Source organism: Ochotona princeps, chromosome 9 (assembly GCF_030435755.1).
Source record: "Ochotona princeps isolate mOchPri1 chromosome 9, mOchPri1.hap1, whole genome shotgun sequence".
Classification (NCBI taxonomy): Eukaryota; Metazoa; Chordata; class Mammalia; order Lagomorpha; family Ochotonidae; genus Ochotona; species Ochotona princeps.
The window spans coordinates 69088748-69109132 of NC_080840.1; the positions used below are offsets into that span (position 1 = coordinate 69088748).

Below are 20385 nucleotides of genomic sequence, written 5' to 3' on the forward strand. Positions count from 1 at the left end.
ATGCAGTCTCTGAAGGTGAGTGCAAGAACAAAGGCAAGGAGCAGGTCAAAACAGGGCAAGCTACAGTATACATGTGGGTCAGCTCTGGATGGCTAGTCAGGGTGGGTGAATTCATAACATCCACTGGCATATCTGAGGACCAGAAGAGGTTGCAGGAGCAGCCGGGTCAGGCTGCAACCAACCAGTTCACACTATGGCCAGGATAGGGAGCTGGCTGGGGCAGGATAGGCTGCAGCACCAACCAGCATGAGCTGGAACTGGGAGCAGCCTGGACTGAGCCAGGCTGAAGCACCCACTGGTTGATACTGAGTTGAAGAGATCCATGCCAGCCTGGGGTGGTGGGTGCTGGATCTGTGAGTCCCAGTGTCAGGGGGTCTGGTTGGTTCCAGGTCACTGGCCCACGTCCTTGGACCAGCCTGTGCAGTGGGTGCTAGGTCTGTGAACCCTGGGGATGTGGGTCCCGGCAGGGTCCTGGTTGCTAGGCTTGGGTCCTTGGGTCCTCCTGTGATAACTGGTCCCCCTCAATGGAAAAGATGAAGTAGTAGATGGCTAACCCAAATTCACATAGAGAATATAGCAGTCCATTGGGGTGTTCAGAAGACATCTGTTATTATAGCAGACGAAGGAGAACATAACAGATTGGACAACTACCTCAGCCCAAAGATGACAGCAAATATCTGGCCTAACGGAGACTCTATGTTGGACTATGTCAGCCAAGAGACATGGAAGGTGTTCCCTCATCCTTGGATCAGCAAGATTGACATTTCAGAACTATCAAAACCATCTGAGCAGAAACCTCAGAGCATGTGTCACATCAGGATATTGGGTAGTTCCCCATCTCTGGGTGTTGGGGCAGTTGGGAGGCTGGGTGTGGTTTCTCCCTTTGTCTCCCCCAGATACAAGAAAAAGAAGTGGAAAACTTGGAAATAATTATCCCACCTTGATCAACTACATAAGCATCATCTAAAATGAAATGAAAAACAGAAAAAAAAGTGTTACAAATGGGACATTATAAATACAAGTTTAATTCTCAAATTGTTAAGGCTTAAAATGAAGTTGGAGTTTTGAATTTGCAGGAACAAAAATGTTACAAATGTTTATTATTCTCTAGCTTTAGTTTGAGGTTTCATTATCTTTACAGATATCTTTTAAAAATTTTAAAATCATTTTATTATTATTATCATTTTATGATACAGTTCCACTGGCCTTTGGATTTCACTTACCCCTTAAAATTCCCCTTCCCACTCACTGAGTTCCCCTATATTGTTACTACAGTATAGTTTTTCATAAACAGTCATATGTCCATCATTGCTGGCATGGATAAAGGCAGAGAGTCCAGCATTCTATTGCCATGATATAGTGAACAGTTTGACTGGGAATCCATTTTTGGTCTGGAAGCAGAGATGCATACTGCATTATACCCTCACATCTGGACATGATAGTCTCCATTACACACTTACTATATATCTCCTTAAATGAAAAGCCACAGTACAAATTCAAAAACAGGAAGAAACATAGAAACGTACAATGCCATGAAGTTAAATAGCATGCTACTGATTGACTAAAGTGTTGAAGAAATGAAAAAGAAAATCAAGAACCTTCTTGAAGAAAATGATGCTACTGTGTGATCTATGAGTCATTGAAGAATTCAATGAGAAGAAAGTACTTTGAAGAGATGAAACTAACAACAACAAAAAATCAAAATCCGAGAGATAGAGTTTCTACTGATTTTTGTTGGTGAAATATGTCTTCTGTAGGCAACAGGTAGGTTTTCTTTTTTAGTCCAGGCTACTAATCTATGATGTTTGATTGAGCTTAAGCCATTTACATTCAGGGTTAAAATGTATGGGTGGTGATTTGGTCCCGTCATTTTAGCAATGGGTTGTTCATTGTTTGACTTAGTCTTCTGTGGTTATTTTACTGGGGTGTTCTTCACATTTGCCTTTGGGTTTGGTGGGCACTATTCCTTTCTCTGTCAAGAAAACATCTTTAAGTATCATTTGTAGGGCAGATTTGGAAGAGGCAAATTCTTTTTTTTTTTTTTTTTAAAGATTTATTCATTTTATTACAGCCAGATATATACAGAGGAGAGACAGAGAGGAAGATCTTCCGTCCGATGATTCACTCCCCAAGTGAGCCGCAACGGGCCGATGCGCGCCGATCTGAAGCCGGGAACCTGGAACCTCTTCCGGGTTTCCCACGCGGGTGCAGTGTCCCAATGCATTGGGCCGTCCTCAACTGCTTTCCCAGGCCACAAGCAGGGAGCTGGATGGGAAGTGGAGCTTCCGGGATTAGAACCGGCGCCCATATGGGATCCCGGGGCTTTCAAGGCGAGGACTTTAGCCGCTAGGCCACGCCGCCGGGCCCAGAGGCAAATTCTTTTAACTTTTCTGGACTGTGGAAGAATTTTATTTCATTTTCAAAGACAAAGGAAAGTTTTGCTGGGAATGTTCCTGGGCCAACCATTTTTTGCTTTTAGAATCTGGAATATGTTGCTCCATTCTCTTCTGGTCTGTAGAGTTTCCTGTGAGAGGTCTCCTATCAGTTTAATTGGCATGCCTTTATATGTCAATTGATTTTTTTTCACGTGCATATTTCAGGATCTTTTCCTTATGTTTGATTGAAGAGAGTTTGATGATCATGTGTCTTGGTGAAGATCGCTTTTGGTCAAACCTGTTGGGAGTTTGGTGCCCCTCTTGGATCTTGTTTCCCAATTCTTTCTCTAGATTAGGGAAGTTTTCCCTTATTATTTCATTAAATACACCTTTAATCTAATCATCTCTTTCTGCACCTTCTGGGACTCCCGTAACTCTTATTTTAGGCCTCTTAGTAGTGTCTTTCAATTCTTGAATACTTTTTTGGCCTGACTCATCTCTGCTTCCAATTTTTTGTTTGCTTCCCCCTGGTGCAAGAAATATCTTCCAATTCTGAGATTCTTTCTTCTGCTTGTTTCATTCTATTTTGAAGACTCTCCACTGTACTTTTAATTTGCTCTGTATTTTTCATTTCTGACATATCAGCTTTCGTTTAATTCTTTGCTGCTATGTCCTGTGTAACATGTTCCTTAAATTCCTTGAACTCCTACTTTATGTGCTTCTCATTGTTGATAAGAACTTTTACAACAAGTGTTTAGAAGTATGCATCACCCATTTTTCCAGTGTCTTCCTCAGTGAACTCTGAGGTTAGTAAAGGGTTTTGCTCTTTTGCAGGGGAGTTGTCAGTAATATTCAATGTGCCTCTGTCTCTTTTGCTCTTGGACATTGCACTTCTGGTTATCAGACTCTTCTCCTTGCGGCAGTTTTCTAAGCTCTGTCACCAACAGGTCTACAGCTTGATTTTACTTATTACAGTTGGTACAGGGCTCTTTGTTTGTAGTCACTTGTGCCACTCCCTCCGGTGAGTTCTAGGTCTGGGTTCTTATGTTAGATTCCACCATGGTCTCCGTAGCTCCAGCTCCTGGTTCACCACTCTGCATCTTCTGTGATCTCGTGCTGATGCTGCACTATTGTCTGTACAACCTTTCTCTCATCTCCAGTTAGAGCAGGTCCCAGGATTAGGGAGACACCAGATGTCCTACATAGCTATGTTGTGGTTGGTGCTGATCTTGTTGGAGCCTGTTGGACGTTAGGTCTGGGTGTCATACAGACCTATTTTGACCAGTACTATGCCATAGTTGGCATTATTTTCCTGTGGGACTACTGCAATGCACTCAGCTCAGTGACTTTCCTCCTAGCTCAGTGTATGTGCAGCTCACTGTTGTCCCTGCAGTCTTAAAGTTTTCCCACACTGTACAAAATGGTGCCTGATGTACTACTACTAGAGCTCCTGATCTGCTTGCCTTCAGGTCTGAGGGCTACCCGGACCTGTCTTGGGTGGAACTTGTAGGATGCCACATTGTTGCAGTTCACTGAGTCAGAAATGGATTCACTCCCAGCTCAGTGCATGCATAGTAGTGTCCATTGCCCTTGCCTCCGTAAACAAAATGGTACCTGATATGGCTCTAAGATGTGGACTGTATTGTGAAATCCACCCTGTTCCTGCACTGCTCATCTGGGACCTGCTGCTCTGTGTCTGTTCCTGGTCAAATCAAACCAACCAGCAGGATGGGCAGTGCTTAGTTTGGGTTCACCTCCTGAGCTCCTGGTGAACATCCCTTCCCACCTTATTGCTGGTGGAGTTCTGGCTGCCATTGCAATTCAGATTGCCAATCACTGAATGCCGCTGAGACATTGGTCACTGCAGCACCATACTGTTATGTCCGCTGCTTTCCTGTTTCTGACAGTCTCCAGGTACCCCTCTGCTGTTGTTCTATCCTTTGCTATTTCCTGGAATGTGCCCTCTCGGCTTCACACTGGCTAATATTTCTGTGTGTTTAAATGTGTCTTTACCCTGTTACGCCATCTTGATTCTCTACAGATACCTTTTAAGATATGGACAAATGAAACTCAAAAGAGTATTTTTAATATTTGTCAAACTATAATGATGATGGCTTAAATATATATCCTCTTCTGTTGGATCCTGTGCAATAGCTAAGTGGTTCAATTTTGGCTTGCATCCACCGGGATCTCATTTGGGTGCTGGTTCTTTCCAGCCGCTTCACTTCCCATTCAGCTCCCTGCTTGTGGCCTGGGAGAGCAGTCAAGGTTGGCCCAAAGCCTTAGGATCCTGCACGCATTTGGAAGCCCTGGAAGAAGCTTCTGCTCCTTGCTATGGATCAGCTGAGCTCTGGTCATTGTGACTGCTTGGGAAGTGAACCAGTGGACAGAAAGTCTTCTCTGTTTCTCTTTCTCCCTTTAAAATCTTTCAAATAGAGATAACAAATAACCCTTAAAAATATTTATCCTATTCTCTTTAAAAAATAAGATGTTAAATAAATAACTTATTTTAAAAATCGGCTTTTCCTATACAGCACTGCAAGGAAAACCTTATGTCCACCTCAAGCAATAATTTGTATTTATCTGCTATCAAACAACCAAACGTTCTGTTTCCTTTTCAACATTTATATAAGCATTCTACAAAGGTTTTTTCCACTTTTGTTTCCTATTTTCTTATAATTATTTTTTTGAAGTCATACTTTGGTAATTTCTTTTTTTTTTTTTAAAGATTTATTCATTTCACTACAGTCAGATATACACAGAGGAGGAGAGACAGAGAGGAAGATCTTCCGTCCGATGATTCACTCCCCAAGTGAGCCGCAATGGGCCGGTGCGCGCCGATCCGAAGCCGGGAACCTGGAACCTCTTCCGGGTCTCCCACACGGGTGCAGGGTCCCAATGCATTGGGCCATCCTCAACTGCTTTCCCAGGATACTTTGGTAATTTCTAATAATGTTAATTTTCTTTCCTCTTATCTAATTAGTTATAATTATGCCCTCTGCTGTGTTTGATATTCAAGCAGTTTTTTTTTACATTTTTATAATATGTATTTTGGCTATTCTTAAATAATGCATGCCGAAAATGTAGCTGTAGCAATAATGGTAGGTAATCCATACTTATTCCTTGGTCTTGGAAGTCACATTCAGAGAGCTCCTTGTACTCTTGTTGAGGGCATGTTTGCTTAAAGTGCTGAGGTGTTAGAAAAACATACCCAACATAAAACAGCTTCACCCTCTTTTGTTAGAATATCCCTCAGCAGTGATTCCCACAGCTTTTCACCTGGATCAAACCCTAAGCATCCACCCCACTGAGCCTCTGATTAATGTATTTACATTGTCATGACACTCTCTTTTTCCCTGAATTACGTTCAAAACAAGTCACTAGTCTCTAGACCACTTTCTTGGGTCTTCCTGTTGAGCGGCCCAAGCTTATGGTTTTGTAAAGCCTGTGTCCTACCCATAATGTTATTCTTTCTAGTACTTTGAGGGAACAGTGCTTACCAATTTGTGGGCTGGCTTCAGGTGAGGAAAGATCTCCCTCTATTAACTTCCTCTTGTAGAGAGCAGTTCTTTGCTGCATTCTGTTCACCAAGTTCTGCAGTTGAGCATCAGCATACTCATTGACAACAGGGACTCCAGGTAGCTTGCACTGTGGGCTAAATGAAAAGAAAAAAGCAGCGATGGAGATTGGCCCATGAAGAGTATGGATAGGGAAAAGCTGAAGTCTGCTCACTTTCCCTATATATTTAAATGTAGTAATTACAATTGATACCTCTTACAATTGAATATAAATATTAACTTTGATGTAGATTATTCTCATAAAAATTAGAACCCACAAACAGCAAATTGCTTTTCTTGACTACATTGGATCTGGATGACAGTGATTTACTATTACATTGTATCAACAGAAGTAAAGGTGTAATTGGATTAGCAGGCAGCAATCTATGATGGCCACACCATACCTGCTCTGTAGTATGTGAATCTCACACAAATATAGGGAAAATGGGCTAAATCCAATATTTAGTGTGTATTACATGGCATTGTTGACTTCAAGCTAAGGAGATTATCCAGGTGGATTTGCTCTAGTCACATAAGCAGGGAGTTAGAAGTCGGGATCATCGCACTGATATTAGAAGTCAGAAATTCGAAGTGCAAGGAGTGGGGAGGTTTTACTTGGAAGAAATACTTCACTGCTGACTTTGAAGAGCAGGTCACACAAGAACTGCGTGAGGCCTTTAAGAAGCTGAGTGATCCCCTTGCCTGGGTCACAAGAAAACAGCAATCTCATTACTATAAGCATAAGAAGTTGATTTTTTTTAGTCAATAATTTGAATTATTTTGGAGGTAGATTCTTTCCCAGAGTCTTCAAATAAGAGCTTCACCTATCTGGCCAGGATGTTGGCCAATGTTATTTCAAGGTTGGGAGACCTCAGAGAGCCCAGTCAAGGCCACTTAGATACCTTTATTATCCATGAAATCCAGGAAAATCTAAATGAAGTATGAGTGTCATTTTAAGCCACTAAATATGTCAGTTATTAAGGAACAACATAAAAGTATGCAGCTGATATACTTGCATAACTGTCTTCTGAAGAAGCACATGGATTAGTAGAGCATAAGCCAGCATACTTCAGAAAGACAAGCGTTCCCTTATTGAGTTCCCTGCCAGCTTGCACTATCTTCCTTCTGACCTCTGACTCCCAGGTACACATGGTCCACATAAGCATTTTCAGTTCTCATTTCCTCATCTCCATGTAGGTCCTTTCTGTCTCTCTTTCAAACTGGAGTCCACAGGTTTGATATTTGTACTGGGTAAAGTATGGTTCCCATTTCAGAGGGCCTTTTTCTGACCCAGCAACATATCCCAGCTATAACTATTTATGGATTCCTAAGCTATTGGTGTATTTTCTCGTGTCCCTTACAATCATTGTGTAATTTCTTTCTCTTTCAAGGATCAATGGCAAGGGTTATGGCATCCAGATTTCTCAGGTACATTACACTACGTAAGTCAATTACAAGCTTGTTTAGTAATGAAGATGAATGGGCTGCAGTGGAAGACAATCTGATACATCTTAAAGAACACAGAAAGTAGACACTAAGTCCATAAAGCCAGAATAAACTAATATTTCTGATTATGAATGATCAGCATAGATATTGTTTCACTGATTCCTTAAAATTGTAGCATGCTTAGCAGTTCACTTACATAGCAAATGATTACTACGGTTCAATTTTATGTATTGCAAAGAAAAATGTGAATTAGAGAGGTCCAATTGATGTTTATAGTTTGAAGTGAAAACAAGGATGTGAATAATAGCTAATGATACATAATGGCACTTACAAAGTGCCAAGCTCACACTGTCCTTGACCTGCGATGTCAGGAACGGGCTTTTCAGAGGAAGTTCCTTAACTCTAAAGGGCAGAGAGAGAAATGACAGATCAGCCTTCTAGGCTTCCAGAACAGTATATATACTCAAGGGCAGGGAAGAATCAACCAAGTATTTTGGTGTAGGTGCAACAGACTGTGTATTTGGAAAGGGCCAGTTGCTGGAAGTCATGGTGAATGTGCCTGGAAAGAGGAAGTGAATAGAACCAGGTTATGTCTGATCCCAGCTGACATGTATAGGAATATTGACAGGAGGATGTACCAACAAGGAGCTAATACAGAGTATTAAGGAAATGAGAAGAATGAGCAGATAGGTTTTTATTTTAGAGAAGTAGCAATAATAAGAGAATGAATTGAAGAGGAGTGGCAGTAAAGCAGGAACATAAGCAAGAAGTTGCTCTAAGAGAGATTTAGAAAATCTTTTCATTTATCATATTTCAGTTTGATTGCTCTGCAAAATCTAGAACTCTCAGTTCAGTTGTTCACTTGTATCATGAATGAATTTCTTTATTTGATTAATTTGTTTCTCTGTATTTCTGAGTAATCTTATGATTATCTTTGTTGTTGTTTTTTTTTTAAAGATTTGTTCATTTTTACTGGAAAGGTGGATATACTGAGAGGAGAGACAGAGAGGAAGATCTTCCGTCCACTGATTCACTTCCCAAGCAGCCACAATGGCTGGAGCTGAGCCAGTCCGAAGCCAGGAGCCTTCTCTGGCTCTCCCACGCGGGTGCAGCGTGCCAAGGCTTTGCTCTGTCCTGACCGCTTTCCCAGGCCACAGGCAGAGAGCTGCATGGGAAGAGGGGCCACTGGGATTAGAACCAGCACTCATATGGGATTCTGGCACGTGCAAGGCGAGGACCTTATGCCGTCTCACCGGGCCCATGATTATCTTTGTAATTGATTTTTACGCGTTTCATCAATCTCATCTTCACAGTCTAAACTTGTGTTTTCCTTTTGAGGAGTTTTTTTTTTTTAACAACTTAAAACAGAATTTATTTGCAAAACTGGAACAAGGGTAAATGCTAGACTAAATCAAGACATTTCAGCAGCTTCATTGTGCTTGGGCCCATGCTGCTCATGTGAGAGACCCATATGGAGTCCCAGGATGCTGGCTTCAGCGTGGTGCAAACCTGGCCATTAGCGTAGTGTACAAACAGATGGGAGATCTCTGTCGCTCTTTGCCTTTCACATCAGTAAAATTCAAAAATTCTAAAAAAAATTTCAAAACCGGTTTCCAAAGCCCAACATCGTGACTCCGAGTGTTTTCTGCAGTGTGGCACTTTCTCAATTACTCAGACCAACACCACTACCCAGGCACCGTGGATGGTTATGCTGTCTTCCTTGTTCCTGCTTCCTCTATTTCTGCCTTGATTTTTAGGCATTTGTGGGAACACTGGTTGGTTTTCTCCTCTGAGGGTTTTTATAGTTGAGCTATGCTCTGTGCTTTAGTGGAGTGACTGCTCCTTCAGTCGGTATCCAGAGACATGCTCTGGGCGGAGCCAGCGATCTGTGGTCAGTATCCAAGGGTGACGTGAGAGTCCAAGGTGCCATCCAGGTAGGGTGTGGTAGATTCCTCTATTGTCAGTTCTGGGGGAGGAACAATCAGGTCTGTTAGCAAAATGACAGCCTGATCCTTCTCTCTTCTGAGGTGATTAATGCCAGGGTTGGCTCACAGTGGCTATGATCCTCACTCAAACTGGCATGTTCATCAGACAAAGGAGCTATACAGTTCTCACTGTGAGCACGGAACACTGCAATTATCCTTGGATGGCAATCAGTAATTTATGAGCCTCTAAAGCCAGACTCAGTGATTGCCAGTGACACAGTTACACATCAAACCCTTTACTCACAGAATTCCTAGAGTCATAAGGTGAGGCTTCCATAGTAACAGGGTGAAGGGGATCCACTCAGCTCTGAGGGCCTGCCCATCCGTGGAGCGAACATAGGCACTTCTACAGGCAGATGCCTGCACACACTCCACCTTGGCAGATCTTTTAATAGGCCGGTGAGGGGGGCAGGTGCATGCCTCACCATGCAAAGAGAGTGCCCAGACACCTGCCAACCTTCACAGTCAGAGAGGAACATGTATTAACCCCTCTGAAACAACCCTCTAGCTGCATGTGCACACAGGTGCTAAAGCTGCCACAATGCAACCTTATTGGCTTTACGATGATGCTATTGTCCTGCTTGTACCCGGTGACCTTTGTGTGAGGTTGGGGAGAAAGAGATGTGCTCTTTCTCTGCGATGATACATGGGTAGTCTGTGCTCTGCTATGGCTGCAGGCCAATACAAAGTCAGCATGGTCTGCAAGTTCTACTTGCAGCAATATTTTTGGTGACACTGGCTGTGCAGTCTGTTCCCACCACATTCTAGGTAGTTGATGTGTCCTCTAGCCCTTGGCCACAGGCGTTACTGGTGGGGTTCCTTCCGGCCCTCCACTGCAAGCTTGCACTGCACACACCAGTCCACACTGTCTCTCTGCAGAATTGTTACCAGGGCTTTAAGTCTATTTTGGGAATGCACTTCCTCTAGTTTCTTCTGCTAATTCCTCTTGGCTAAAATCGGCACATCTTTCCCCTCTTCAACCATCTTGGAATCTGGCTGTGCCACTTCTGATTCAGCTCCCTGCTGCTGGTGGTGGCGAGAATAGCCCAACTGCAGTGGAGGATAGCCCAAGTGCTCATAGGGGAGACTGAGATGGGATTCCTAGATCCTAACTTTGGTCTGGCCCCGCCCTGGTGTTGCAGCCCTTCAGGAAGTGAGACCAGTGGATTGAGGTATCACTGCCTGGCTCTCTGTAACTCTGCCTTAGAAATAAGAAATAAATCTTTACAAAACAAAACAGCAGCAGGAAAATATAAATATTTCCTGAAATAAACAGAAAGATTAATGGAGATGAAAGAGGGTATCTCCGTATTTTCAACATAATTGTGCTTCATTTGAACTGTATTTGACATTTTAACATGTGCTTCTAAGTTCCCATAATTCCATGATGTCAATTTTGATAAACGATAAATTATTTGAAAATTTGAATCACTGGATCAGATATTTTGCATGGTTTTTTGAGATAATGATCGAGATACTGCATCCTCTCTTGTGTGGGAGTTTAAGCCATAACTTCATTCCTGATCACAGTGTGCTGGTGACATGGGCCCTGGGAGGTGGTTTGTGACATCTCCCCATTTCCCAGGTGTGAGACCCAGATGGAGTTCCAGGTTTCTGGCTTTAGCTTATTTCAGACCCACCGAGTTAGTGGGACTGAACTCATAATCGTAGAGATCTCTATCTCTTTTTTTACTTTGTCTTTTGAATAAGTAAGAAAAAAATGGATAAATAAACTTAGAAGGAAATATTATTCAGTCATCACTGATATATAAGAACTTTTAAATATAGAGAAAATCTACTTACAGAAAATCTGATGACAAAAATGTCATTATTGTATTTTCAGTTCTTTAACTTCAGATAGGCAAAAACCAAAGCAAAACATATAATCAACAATAGACCCTTTGCTTGAGTGTGTAGAAATTTTGTCCATTAGAGCATTGCATCACATTCAGATTGCGAGTCAAAACAGACTTTCCGTTTGGGAAAGTCGGGGGAAAGGCCACTGTGAAGAGAGATGGAAAATAAAACTGGTGGTTTAAAGGTACACTCAAGAATGCCACTTTTAAGAGGGAGCACATAATTGCATGTGAATGTTGGAACAGAATCTTTTTTAAAGATTTATTTATTTTTGTTGGAAAGCCAGATATACAGAGAGGAGAGACAGAGAGGAAGATCTTCCCCAAGGCCGCAACAGCTGGTGCTAAGCCAATCCAAAGCCAGGAGCTAGGAGCCTCTTCTGGGTCTCCCACATGGGTGCAGGGTCCCAAAGCTTTGGGCCGTCTTTGACTGCATTCCCAGACCACAAGCAGGGAGCTGGATGGGAATCAGGGATTAGAACCAGTGCCCATATGGGACCCTGGAGCAACCAAGGACATCAGTCTTTATCGCACCGGGCCTGGAAACCAAATCTTTTAAACCATCTGTACTTTATCAGTACTCACTCTTGGAAAGTTTTCAGGTACTTTCTTGGGATAATATTTCTGGTGTAAGATTTCTGCTTTAGTATAATATAGAATGGAAGGCTAATTTTCATAGGGATGAAAAAATGGGTGGTGTTGGTCAGGAACTAGTTCACAAAGGGGTGATTTTTGAGTCAAAGCTTAAAGGATAATTGACACCTTGACTATGTAAAGGTTAGGTAATAAGGCACCAGAAATAGCCTGGGACAAAGTGTGTTGGTTGCTGCCCTGTGGAGTACAATGAAGGCTTAAACTTATTAAGATAGAATTCCAAATCTTCTAAGTTAGCTTTGAAAGATCAGTTAAGGTTGTTGGAAAAAAAAAGCACGGCAGAATCTAAGAGGAACAGGGCCACAATGAACCATGATTTAAAGAGATAATTAAAGAGAAAGGACATAACTTTTATGGAGGAAGTATGATTAAAGAAAGGAGAGAGTCAAGTTAGAAAATGTGGGTAATGAAATTGCCAGTTTTATCAGTGCACTACATTGAACAGTTATCTAAAATTTATGATTATTGGGAGTTTTTGGAATATGACCTATTTAGAAATAGGGTCACTATAGCTAAGCTGACTTTAGATGGCTTAATTTGATGGATTTTTGACTTGATGAATTGTTGACTTTATGAAAGTCTGGAAGTGGTATGTATTCAGTACAAACTGAACTTGGAATTTGAATTTTGATCTTTTCTGTGGCTAAGTTATTTTCCATACTCTCATGCTGTCGCCCAACGGCCAAGTGCTGCAGCTCCTGGCTAACCAGGGAATCGTAAAGGTAAACAACCCAAACTCTCTAGTGTGCTGTGTTGCTGAACTTTGATGTTTGGAAGATTAACTGTATTTTTGATTTGTATGGGTTTGCTGGGAATAACTCTGAGTTGAAGATAATTTACGTGTAAGTTGAATTCCTGCAGGTGTTCTTGTGTACAGTGATTGGGGTCCTTATGGGAAGGGCCACAGGAAGACACAGAGGACACACGTGGGAAGAATACCATGTGACAACAGAAGCAGAGATTGAAGTGACAGATCACGTCAAGTTTGCTGGCACCAGAAGCCAGACGAAAAGCATGGGCAGAGTCTCTTGAAGTGCTTTCAGCAGGGCCAACCCTGCTAGATGCCTTGATTATGGGTTTCTAGCTAACTTCAGAACTACAAGGATCAGTTTCTGTGATTTCAAGCCAGTGAGTTTTTGATCTTTGTTGTGGCAGTCGGAGGAAACTAACAGGCCCCCCAGTGATGTGGATAATTGTGATATCACATGGGTGATTCAGATGGAGTTACAAGAGCAAGATGAATACTTTCTGTTCAGTAGCTGTTAAACCCAAGGTTTAAATTTAGAATCAAAGTCTGAAAAAAAAAATACATTCAGTCTAGGAGGCAGTTGAGAATTTGGGTCTGGAAATCTGAAGTGAGGGCTGAGTGGGAGATGCTGAGTGAGGAATCGCTTGTCTGGAGCACATGGTGGGGGTCGCACAGGCATTGAGAGTGCTTGGGAGAGCTGTAAAGAACAAGAAACGATTAGGAGGACACAACCTTGGAATGTGCTGACATTTAAGGAGGCGCGTAAGAAAAAGAACTGTGAAGTAGCAATTAGAGAAGTAGGTCTGAGAAAGAAAAATGCCACAGAATCAGAAAGTGTTTGAAAAAGGAGGTCAGTGGTGCCTCATGCTGAGATTGAGGGGCTGAGGAGACCTGAACTCAGCGTGTGTGATTTCATTGGTAATGTTTAAGAAAATTGTTAGGGAAAGGTATAATGTCATCCGATTTTTGTCATCTTCTCCCCACTTGTCATAAGTATTTTGTGAAAAAAAAACATTGAATCTTTCTTTGTTCTATAAATGATACTTTGAAATCCCACTCATAACTTTACGAATTCATTTGAAAGTAATATTTATTTTCTTTAATAAAATCATGAATAAACTGGTTTTTGTAAACATTACTTTGACAAATTCCTCAATTAAGGATTAATTCATTTTTTCAGTGACTAAACTCATTTTTCAGTGACTGAACTCATTTTCCAAAAATACCCATTGGATACATTGCTCCTAATCCTGCTATTTCTATCTTATGTTATAATAGCCAAGAATTAGGCAAGAAATATTCTATTCTAATTTGGGAAGAAGTCCTGAGGGGAAGGAGCTATAGATCTTTTTGGGGGACCATACTTAGGAAGTAATTAATATGTTGCCCTCAAAAGTTACATTCAGGTAAAGGAAAGTGGCATTAGATAACAGAATATTGTTGGAAGTAATTTTTTGAATAAAAGCATAGTTGAAAATAGAATCAATTAAAACAATTTTTAAATTTAAATGCCTGATAGTCTGCTGCAAAACCAACAAATGTTTAGTAAATTTGATCAATATAGTTATAACACAGACAAGCCTCTTGGTTTTTTCTCATATTTGCCCCTAACTATTGGAAGGTTTTGAATTGTTCGTCATGTCTCACTTGTGCATATGGTATTGTTTGTGCACATTAGTCCGTACATATGGTAACATATTATGATGCAGAATTTCCTAACCTAAATTCTTTTTGATCTGTTTGGACCATGTTACAATTCATTCTTGACTTCAGAGTTTCCCCACCCCCTGTCAACAGCCTGCTCTCTCGAAATGTTCTTCCATCAATCTGAAAGTGCTGGAGGTTGTCTCTGACGTTTATTTTTGTTGATGAAACACATTCTAATGGTACACAAATGTAGTGGTTACTAACCCTGCTAAAAGCTAAGCAGCTATTTTAAGGATGAAGTGACAAAAACATTTACAGATGTATTGCCACATTGTGAATTTATGTCATTAGCATCCATATGCACACAGACGGCCACGCATGCATACCCTAATACACACAATAAATAATCATCAAATTTTGAGCAATTGATCATGAATAAACATATGGATATGAACATAAAATAGTGGTAGAACAAGACATCAATTTCAAAAAATATTTTGTATCTCCTAATCATTTCACATCACCTAATTATTTGAATTTAGATGAATAATAAGTAGAAGGACTATGTTTTGAACATTTATCTTATAGTGTATACCCAAAGAACAAAAAAATTCATGGTATTCCTGAAAATTGATGTCTTAGGAGAAGTTTTGAGGTACACTTGAACATCTCATTCATTGATTCAGCAGATTTTATTATGTAATAACTTTGAATCATAAAAGATGACATTTTAATTCACTTTTAAAATCTTTTAGTTAATATACCCATGTTTCATTTTATGTACATTCTGACATTCTTACTTTTTAGCTTGTTTAGAAAAATCTATGTTTTATTTGCTTAAAAATTGCCCTAACAGAACATGTAATGAATTGCATTGTGTCCTCTTTATCCTCTGATATCTGATTGTATTTGGGGATAGGACTTTTTTAGGGAGGTTATTAAAATTAAATGAATTCACAGTGTAGGATCCTAATCCAATAGGATGGTGTCCTTCTAAGAAGAGAGACCCCCAGAAAGTTTTTCTTGCACATATACAGAGGAAAGCTCATGTGAAAATTTAGCAACAAGGCAGCCATTTCTAAGCCAGAAAGAGAGGATTATTATATCATAATACCAGAAACCAACCCTGAAAGCACCTTGATGTTGGATTTCTAGTCTTCAAAATTATGAAAGGCATATTGCGGAAATCCCTTAGTTGTGACATTTTGTTATAACAGGTGCATACACAAGTTGAAGCAAAGCAAAGTGGGTGCATCCAGTTTTGGAAGTGGATGCAAAATTAGGTCAAGCTAATGTGTTGAATACTTCCAGTCTCTAGTAATGAAAGGAAAGATTTAAATATAATGCTATAAAATAAGACATTTTGTCCCATTAAAGCAGAAATTTGTCAAAGACACATGGGTTCATTGTCAATTCCCTTAATGCTCTCAAAAAATGAAGTGCTCAGTAGAGGATTATTATTAATGAAGAAAACCACTTCACAAACATTCACAAGAGATGCTTGTTGCAGATTGTAGAGTGCATACAAAGGGCCAAAGGGCCTAGGGTCCATAATTAGGGTAATTATGTTGGAACCTCATTTGGAGGAGTGAAGTAGATTGTGCTCCGTCCTATTAAACCTGCACAGAGACGGAAGCAGAAGCAGGTGCCTCCAGACAGTGAAAGGACATTTAGATTGAGAAAGGAGTTATATCACCGACACAAGACAAAAGCAATCAAAAGTGAAGGCAGGCTGCAGGCTATACCATGAATTAGGGCTATGCTTCTAGTGTGAATGCTTTCTTTGTAATCTCTGAAGCAGCATTCAGCATGTAGAACAGCATCTACTGCAAAGACCTGTGCGTAGAGGAGTGAGGTGGCAAGTGGACATAGAGGAAGTTTGATAGGAGTGATCTTCCCTAGTGCAGACAATATATCGGAATATGATACATAGGGAACTGAAAATGAACATAAAAGAACTAAAACTCAGTTATCTTTTTATCACCAGATGTCAAGTAATTAGAAGTATGATGATAAAATGCTTGCACTTCAAATGGGTAGAACACTGTCACTCTCCCCTCTTTGTACACTACTGATTGACACAAGTTTACAGGAGATTTCAAATACAAAGGTAATCACACAAGCCAAAAGTTACCAAATAATTGCAAAAAACCCCAATACTATCAGGAGCACTCAATAAATCAAAACAGAAAATTCTGTGAGGAAACAGAACTAACAAAATGAACAATAATTTCAAAAAAGTTAGTATTTATCGAGATGAGAGAGAATATGTATTTTATATTAATTGGGATAGATTATTGTGAAAGAGAATCAATTAAAGAGTTGGAGGTGAAAAGTTTGATTAACAACAAAGATAAAACAATAGCAAAAATCAAGAAATTATGTATTGGCTACTTTACAGATGGACACAGCTGAAGAGTTGGTGCCCAGAATTTTCCCAGAATGTAGCACCAAGAGACAACATATGCAAAGAAACACAAGAGAAAATGGATATTATGACAAATAGAGAAGGCATTGAAAATAGGTCTAAAAGCGCTAATGCTTGTGCAAATTCCCAAAGGAGAAAGTAGAGGTACAGGCTGAAATAAATTAGTCAAAGAAACTATAGAGGAACAAGATTCAGAGCTAAAGAAATGCACAAGAGTTTGGAATCAAAAGCATCACTAAAGACAAGTAGATGAATCAGAGAAAGCACTGGTGAAGCACATTGACATACACCCCTGAATGCTGGAAGACAAACATCTTTCAGAAGTGGAAGGAGCATCACAACTCTATAAATAACAAACTATTATGGGCATTGCCAACGTTGGATTCCAGAAACTAACAAAATTGGGTCTCAAAATTCGAAGGGAAAATGAATTTTCCTTGAATTTCATGCTGCTAAAACCTTGTACAAGGTCACCACTTTGCTTTGCTCAGGGAAACATTTCCATCCAAGTACAATTCTCTGTTGCTTAGCGAGGAGCAAATTCAATTTTTGTGTCAAGTCAGTGGTAGACTCTCTGTTAACACTAGGAGTTTGACAGGCAAAGATTTAAATGAGGAAGAAGCCAATGGAGGAGTGTGGGTTTTGGTTAGTGAAGAAGCTAGAGCTCTCATATAAACTGTGTTGAGAAACTCAGGTTTATTTTAGAGGGCAAAAGCCAAGTAAACACACGTGTGCAACACACACAGTCACAAGTGAGTACAAATAAAACTGGGGAGATATGAGCAAACCTGGTGGATTATCAGTGTTATAATGCTGATAACCACATTGCACTGCAGTTTCATAAGCACTTACTCTTGGGGAACAATAAGAAAAGCTTAGAATCAGACAGGAAATGGTCAGCATGGATTCACATATACCTTGCTAGGTAGGACACAAATGATTAGTTACTCCTCACTAGGGTATTGAAGATTTCTCTGCACACCCCTCCTAAAACTGTTCTGCACCTAAGCTATTGACATATGCCTTGTTAGAGTTATAAGCCAGTTTAGACCACCCTGAAAACTGCCAGGTTCAGCAAAATTATACTCCAACACTGTAAACTGCTAAATACTAAAATTAAAATAGACACAAGACAGCTGAATAGTACCCTATTGCCATTTAAAGGTGTATAGAAGCTGGTTGTATATAAACTAAAACTGAAATGTCAATCAAGTAGTCACACAATGTGGTTAAGAACTTGCGTCTTTTAACATATTGGTTACTCAATACCATGTCAATTAATTCCATAATGTTGTAAATTTTTGTTGATGTTATGATGGGGCTTTAATTGATCAAGATGATATTCTGCCAGCTCTACCTTCAGACCAGAGATGGTCTCCCCAAGAAACCGATGAATTTATCTGGACAGTGAGATGCTGGATTCTATGCTTGGTATATGCTTGCAGTGTAAGAACCTTGACTGAACTTGAACTACAATACTGCAACAAGGTGGAGGAATCCACCATGGGGGGAAGGCACCGGGAGAGGTTGGGGGAATCCCAGAGCCTATGAAACTGTGTCACATAATGCAATGTAATTAATAAAAAAAGAAAGTAAAGGGCTTAGGATCTTTCTACAAAGTGTGTCAATCTACGATGCTCCACAAATTAAGTGTTTGATGTTGAGAAAGGCATTACTACATGTTCGGTCAGGTCTAGCTCTCTTGGGTGGGAAACCTGACTTACAACCTTGCTACTTCAAGTGTGTTGCAGAGACTTATAATATGTGTATCTTCTGAGCATCCATAGGGTGTTACCACATCCTACTCCAGACGTATGTTGTTAGAATTCACTTTGCAATAAACTCCTCAGATTATTTGCATGCAAATTAAACTCTGAGAAGTATTGTTTCCTTAGAGTAGTCTTGTGAGTTTAAATCAGTACAGTGACAACTACAGCCCCACATTTTTCTAAACTTCAGCACCTGTTCTTTGGGAAGAACTAATTTAATATTTGAAAGAAGAGACCAAGTTAGTCTTATAATGCATGTCTCCTCTTAAAAAGTGAGAATTCAGGGCTGGTACTGGTGTGCATTGGGTTAAACTCACTTGGATGTTGGTCCAAGTCCAAGTCAGAGCCCTTACTACTCTGCATTTCATTTATTCCCTGTTAATGTACCTAAAAAGGCATCAGAAGATGGCCTAGTACTGGGACCCTTGCCTCCTATTTGGGGGACCCAGATGGAAGGCTTGCTCCTGGCTTTGGCCTGGCCCAGACCTGAATGCTACAACCATCTGGGAAGTGAAATCAGCAGATGCAAGATTTGCTTCTCTCCTTTCTCTTTTTCTGTAACTCTGCCTTCAAAGGCATTCATTTTCTGAAAAATGAAAACCCTCAGAATATATGGTGAACAAGTAAATAAGAAAATGAGAAGTCTTTGAAAAGTCGATGGAAATTGTGCATTGTGAAAACACCATGCATGGATTTAAAAAATGGTTTTACACCAAAATAGGCTTATCTTTAGTTTTATTTCTCACGAACTTTTCAAAGTACTCTTGTGTGACTATTTGTTTCATATTTTATTCATGTATGATATTAACTAAATTTGTAAAGAGGTAAATGCTAACCTTTCTTAGAAGAGAATAAGATAATAAGCAATAGAAGGCATTATGATAAACTACGGGAAAACACGTGAATCTTCCAAAGGAAAATGGAAAACCAGCAACAGTCAGAGGTCCTATAATCCAAATTTCTAAGACTTTTCAGAGATGTTGAGCATCCTCCTGATGAACACTGACATTATGCTTTATAGTTCAAATTATTTACCATGTCCTGTGCAAATAATTTGCATAGCTTGTCACATACTGTATTATACTGAATTTTCAGTTTGAATACCTCAGTTTCTGAAGGACATATTAGCACAAAGCTGTGAAACATACTCATAAATCATGTGGTATAGTTGAGGGAGCCCACCACTTGATCTATTTGTAGTCAATGCGGATCTTGGATGTGCATCACAGATTTTTATGTAAATCCAGGGCATCAATAGTCATATAAATTTGCATGTGCAACTTGATTCCTCGTAGTGAATTTGACAGAATCATTCTACTGGCCATGAGCAAACTACAGAAACAATGTAAAAGAGATTACATCTGTAAATCATTGCAGGCCTGCTCTGGATCTGGCTTTTTTAAAATTGATATTTGAGGAGGAAAAGCAATTGTCAGTAGAATTGTGTCTAAATCTTTTTGGAAACTGAAATTTATGTTTGGCTATTTTGCATGAATACGAGGTATTCTGTGACTGATAAGAAGCTCAGGTTGTTATTACTACAGCCATGTCACTTGCAGTAATAGGTTTTGAACTTCTTACTCAGGTGACAGTATATTCATCATAAAAGCTTTAGGTGGGGTCTGATGGTGTAGGGGTTAGTGAGAGTCCACAGCACTGTAGCTGGAGATAGATGTTATCACTGCTGTGTTCCTGTACAGTAGATGCTTTATTTGCCTGTGTGTAAGGCAAATTCGTGTTTTATTCAGATTTCAGAAAAAAGGGTATAAGTTTATGAATTTTGATTTCAACACAGGGTATTCATGGAGAGACTCTGAAATTTAAAAATGTATTAGTTTCACAGTAAAGTGTTAAAGATGCAGGTGTTAAGGAAGTGTTTAAAGCAGTTCAAGGTTTCAAAAATCTACCAACCAGAAATAG

The 20385-nt window shown here is 40.1% G+C and overlaps 1 protein-coding gene across 1 annotated transcript in view; it reads right to left on the bottom strand.

Annotated features, from left to right (window-relative positions):
- CNGB3 (cyclic nucleotide gated channel subunit beta 3) overlaps nucleotides 1–20385 on the bottom strand; it is a 164389-nt gene that overhangs the window by 84858 nt on the left and 59146 nt on the right. Inside the window, exon 3 of the mRNA XM_058668413.1 lies at nucleotides 5876–6030. Coding sequence (XP_058524396.1) covers nucleotides 5876–6030 — 155 coding nt within the window. The remainder of the gene's footprint in view (nucleotides 1–5875; nucleotides 6031–20385) is intronic.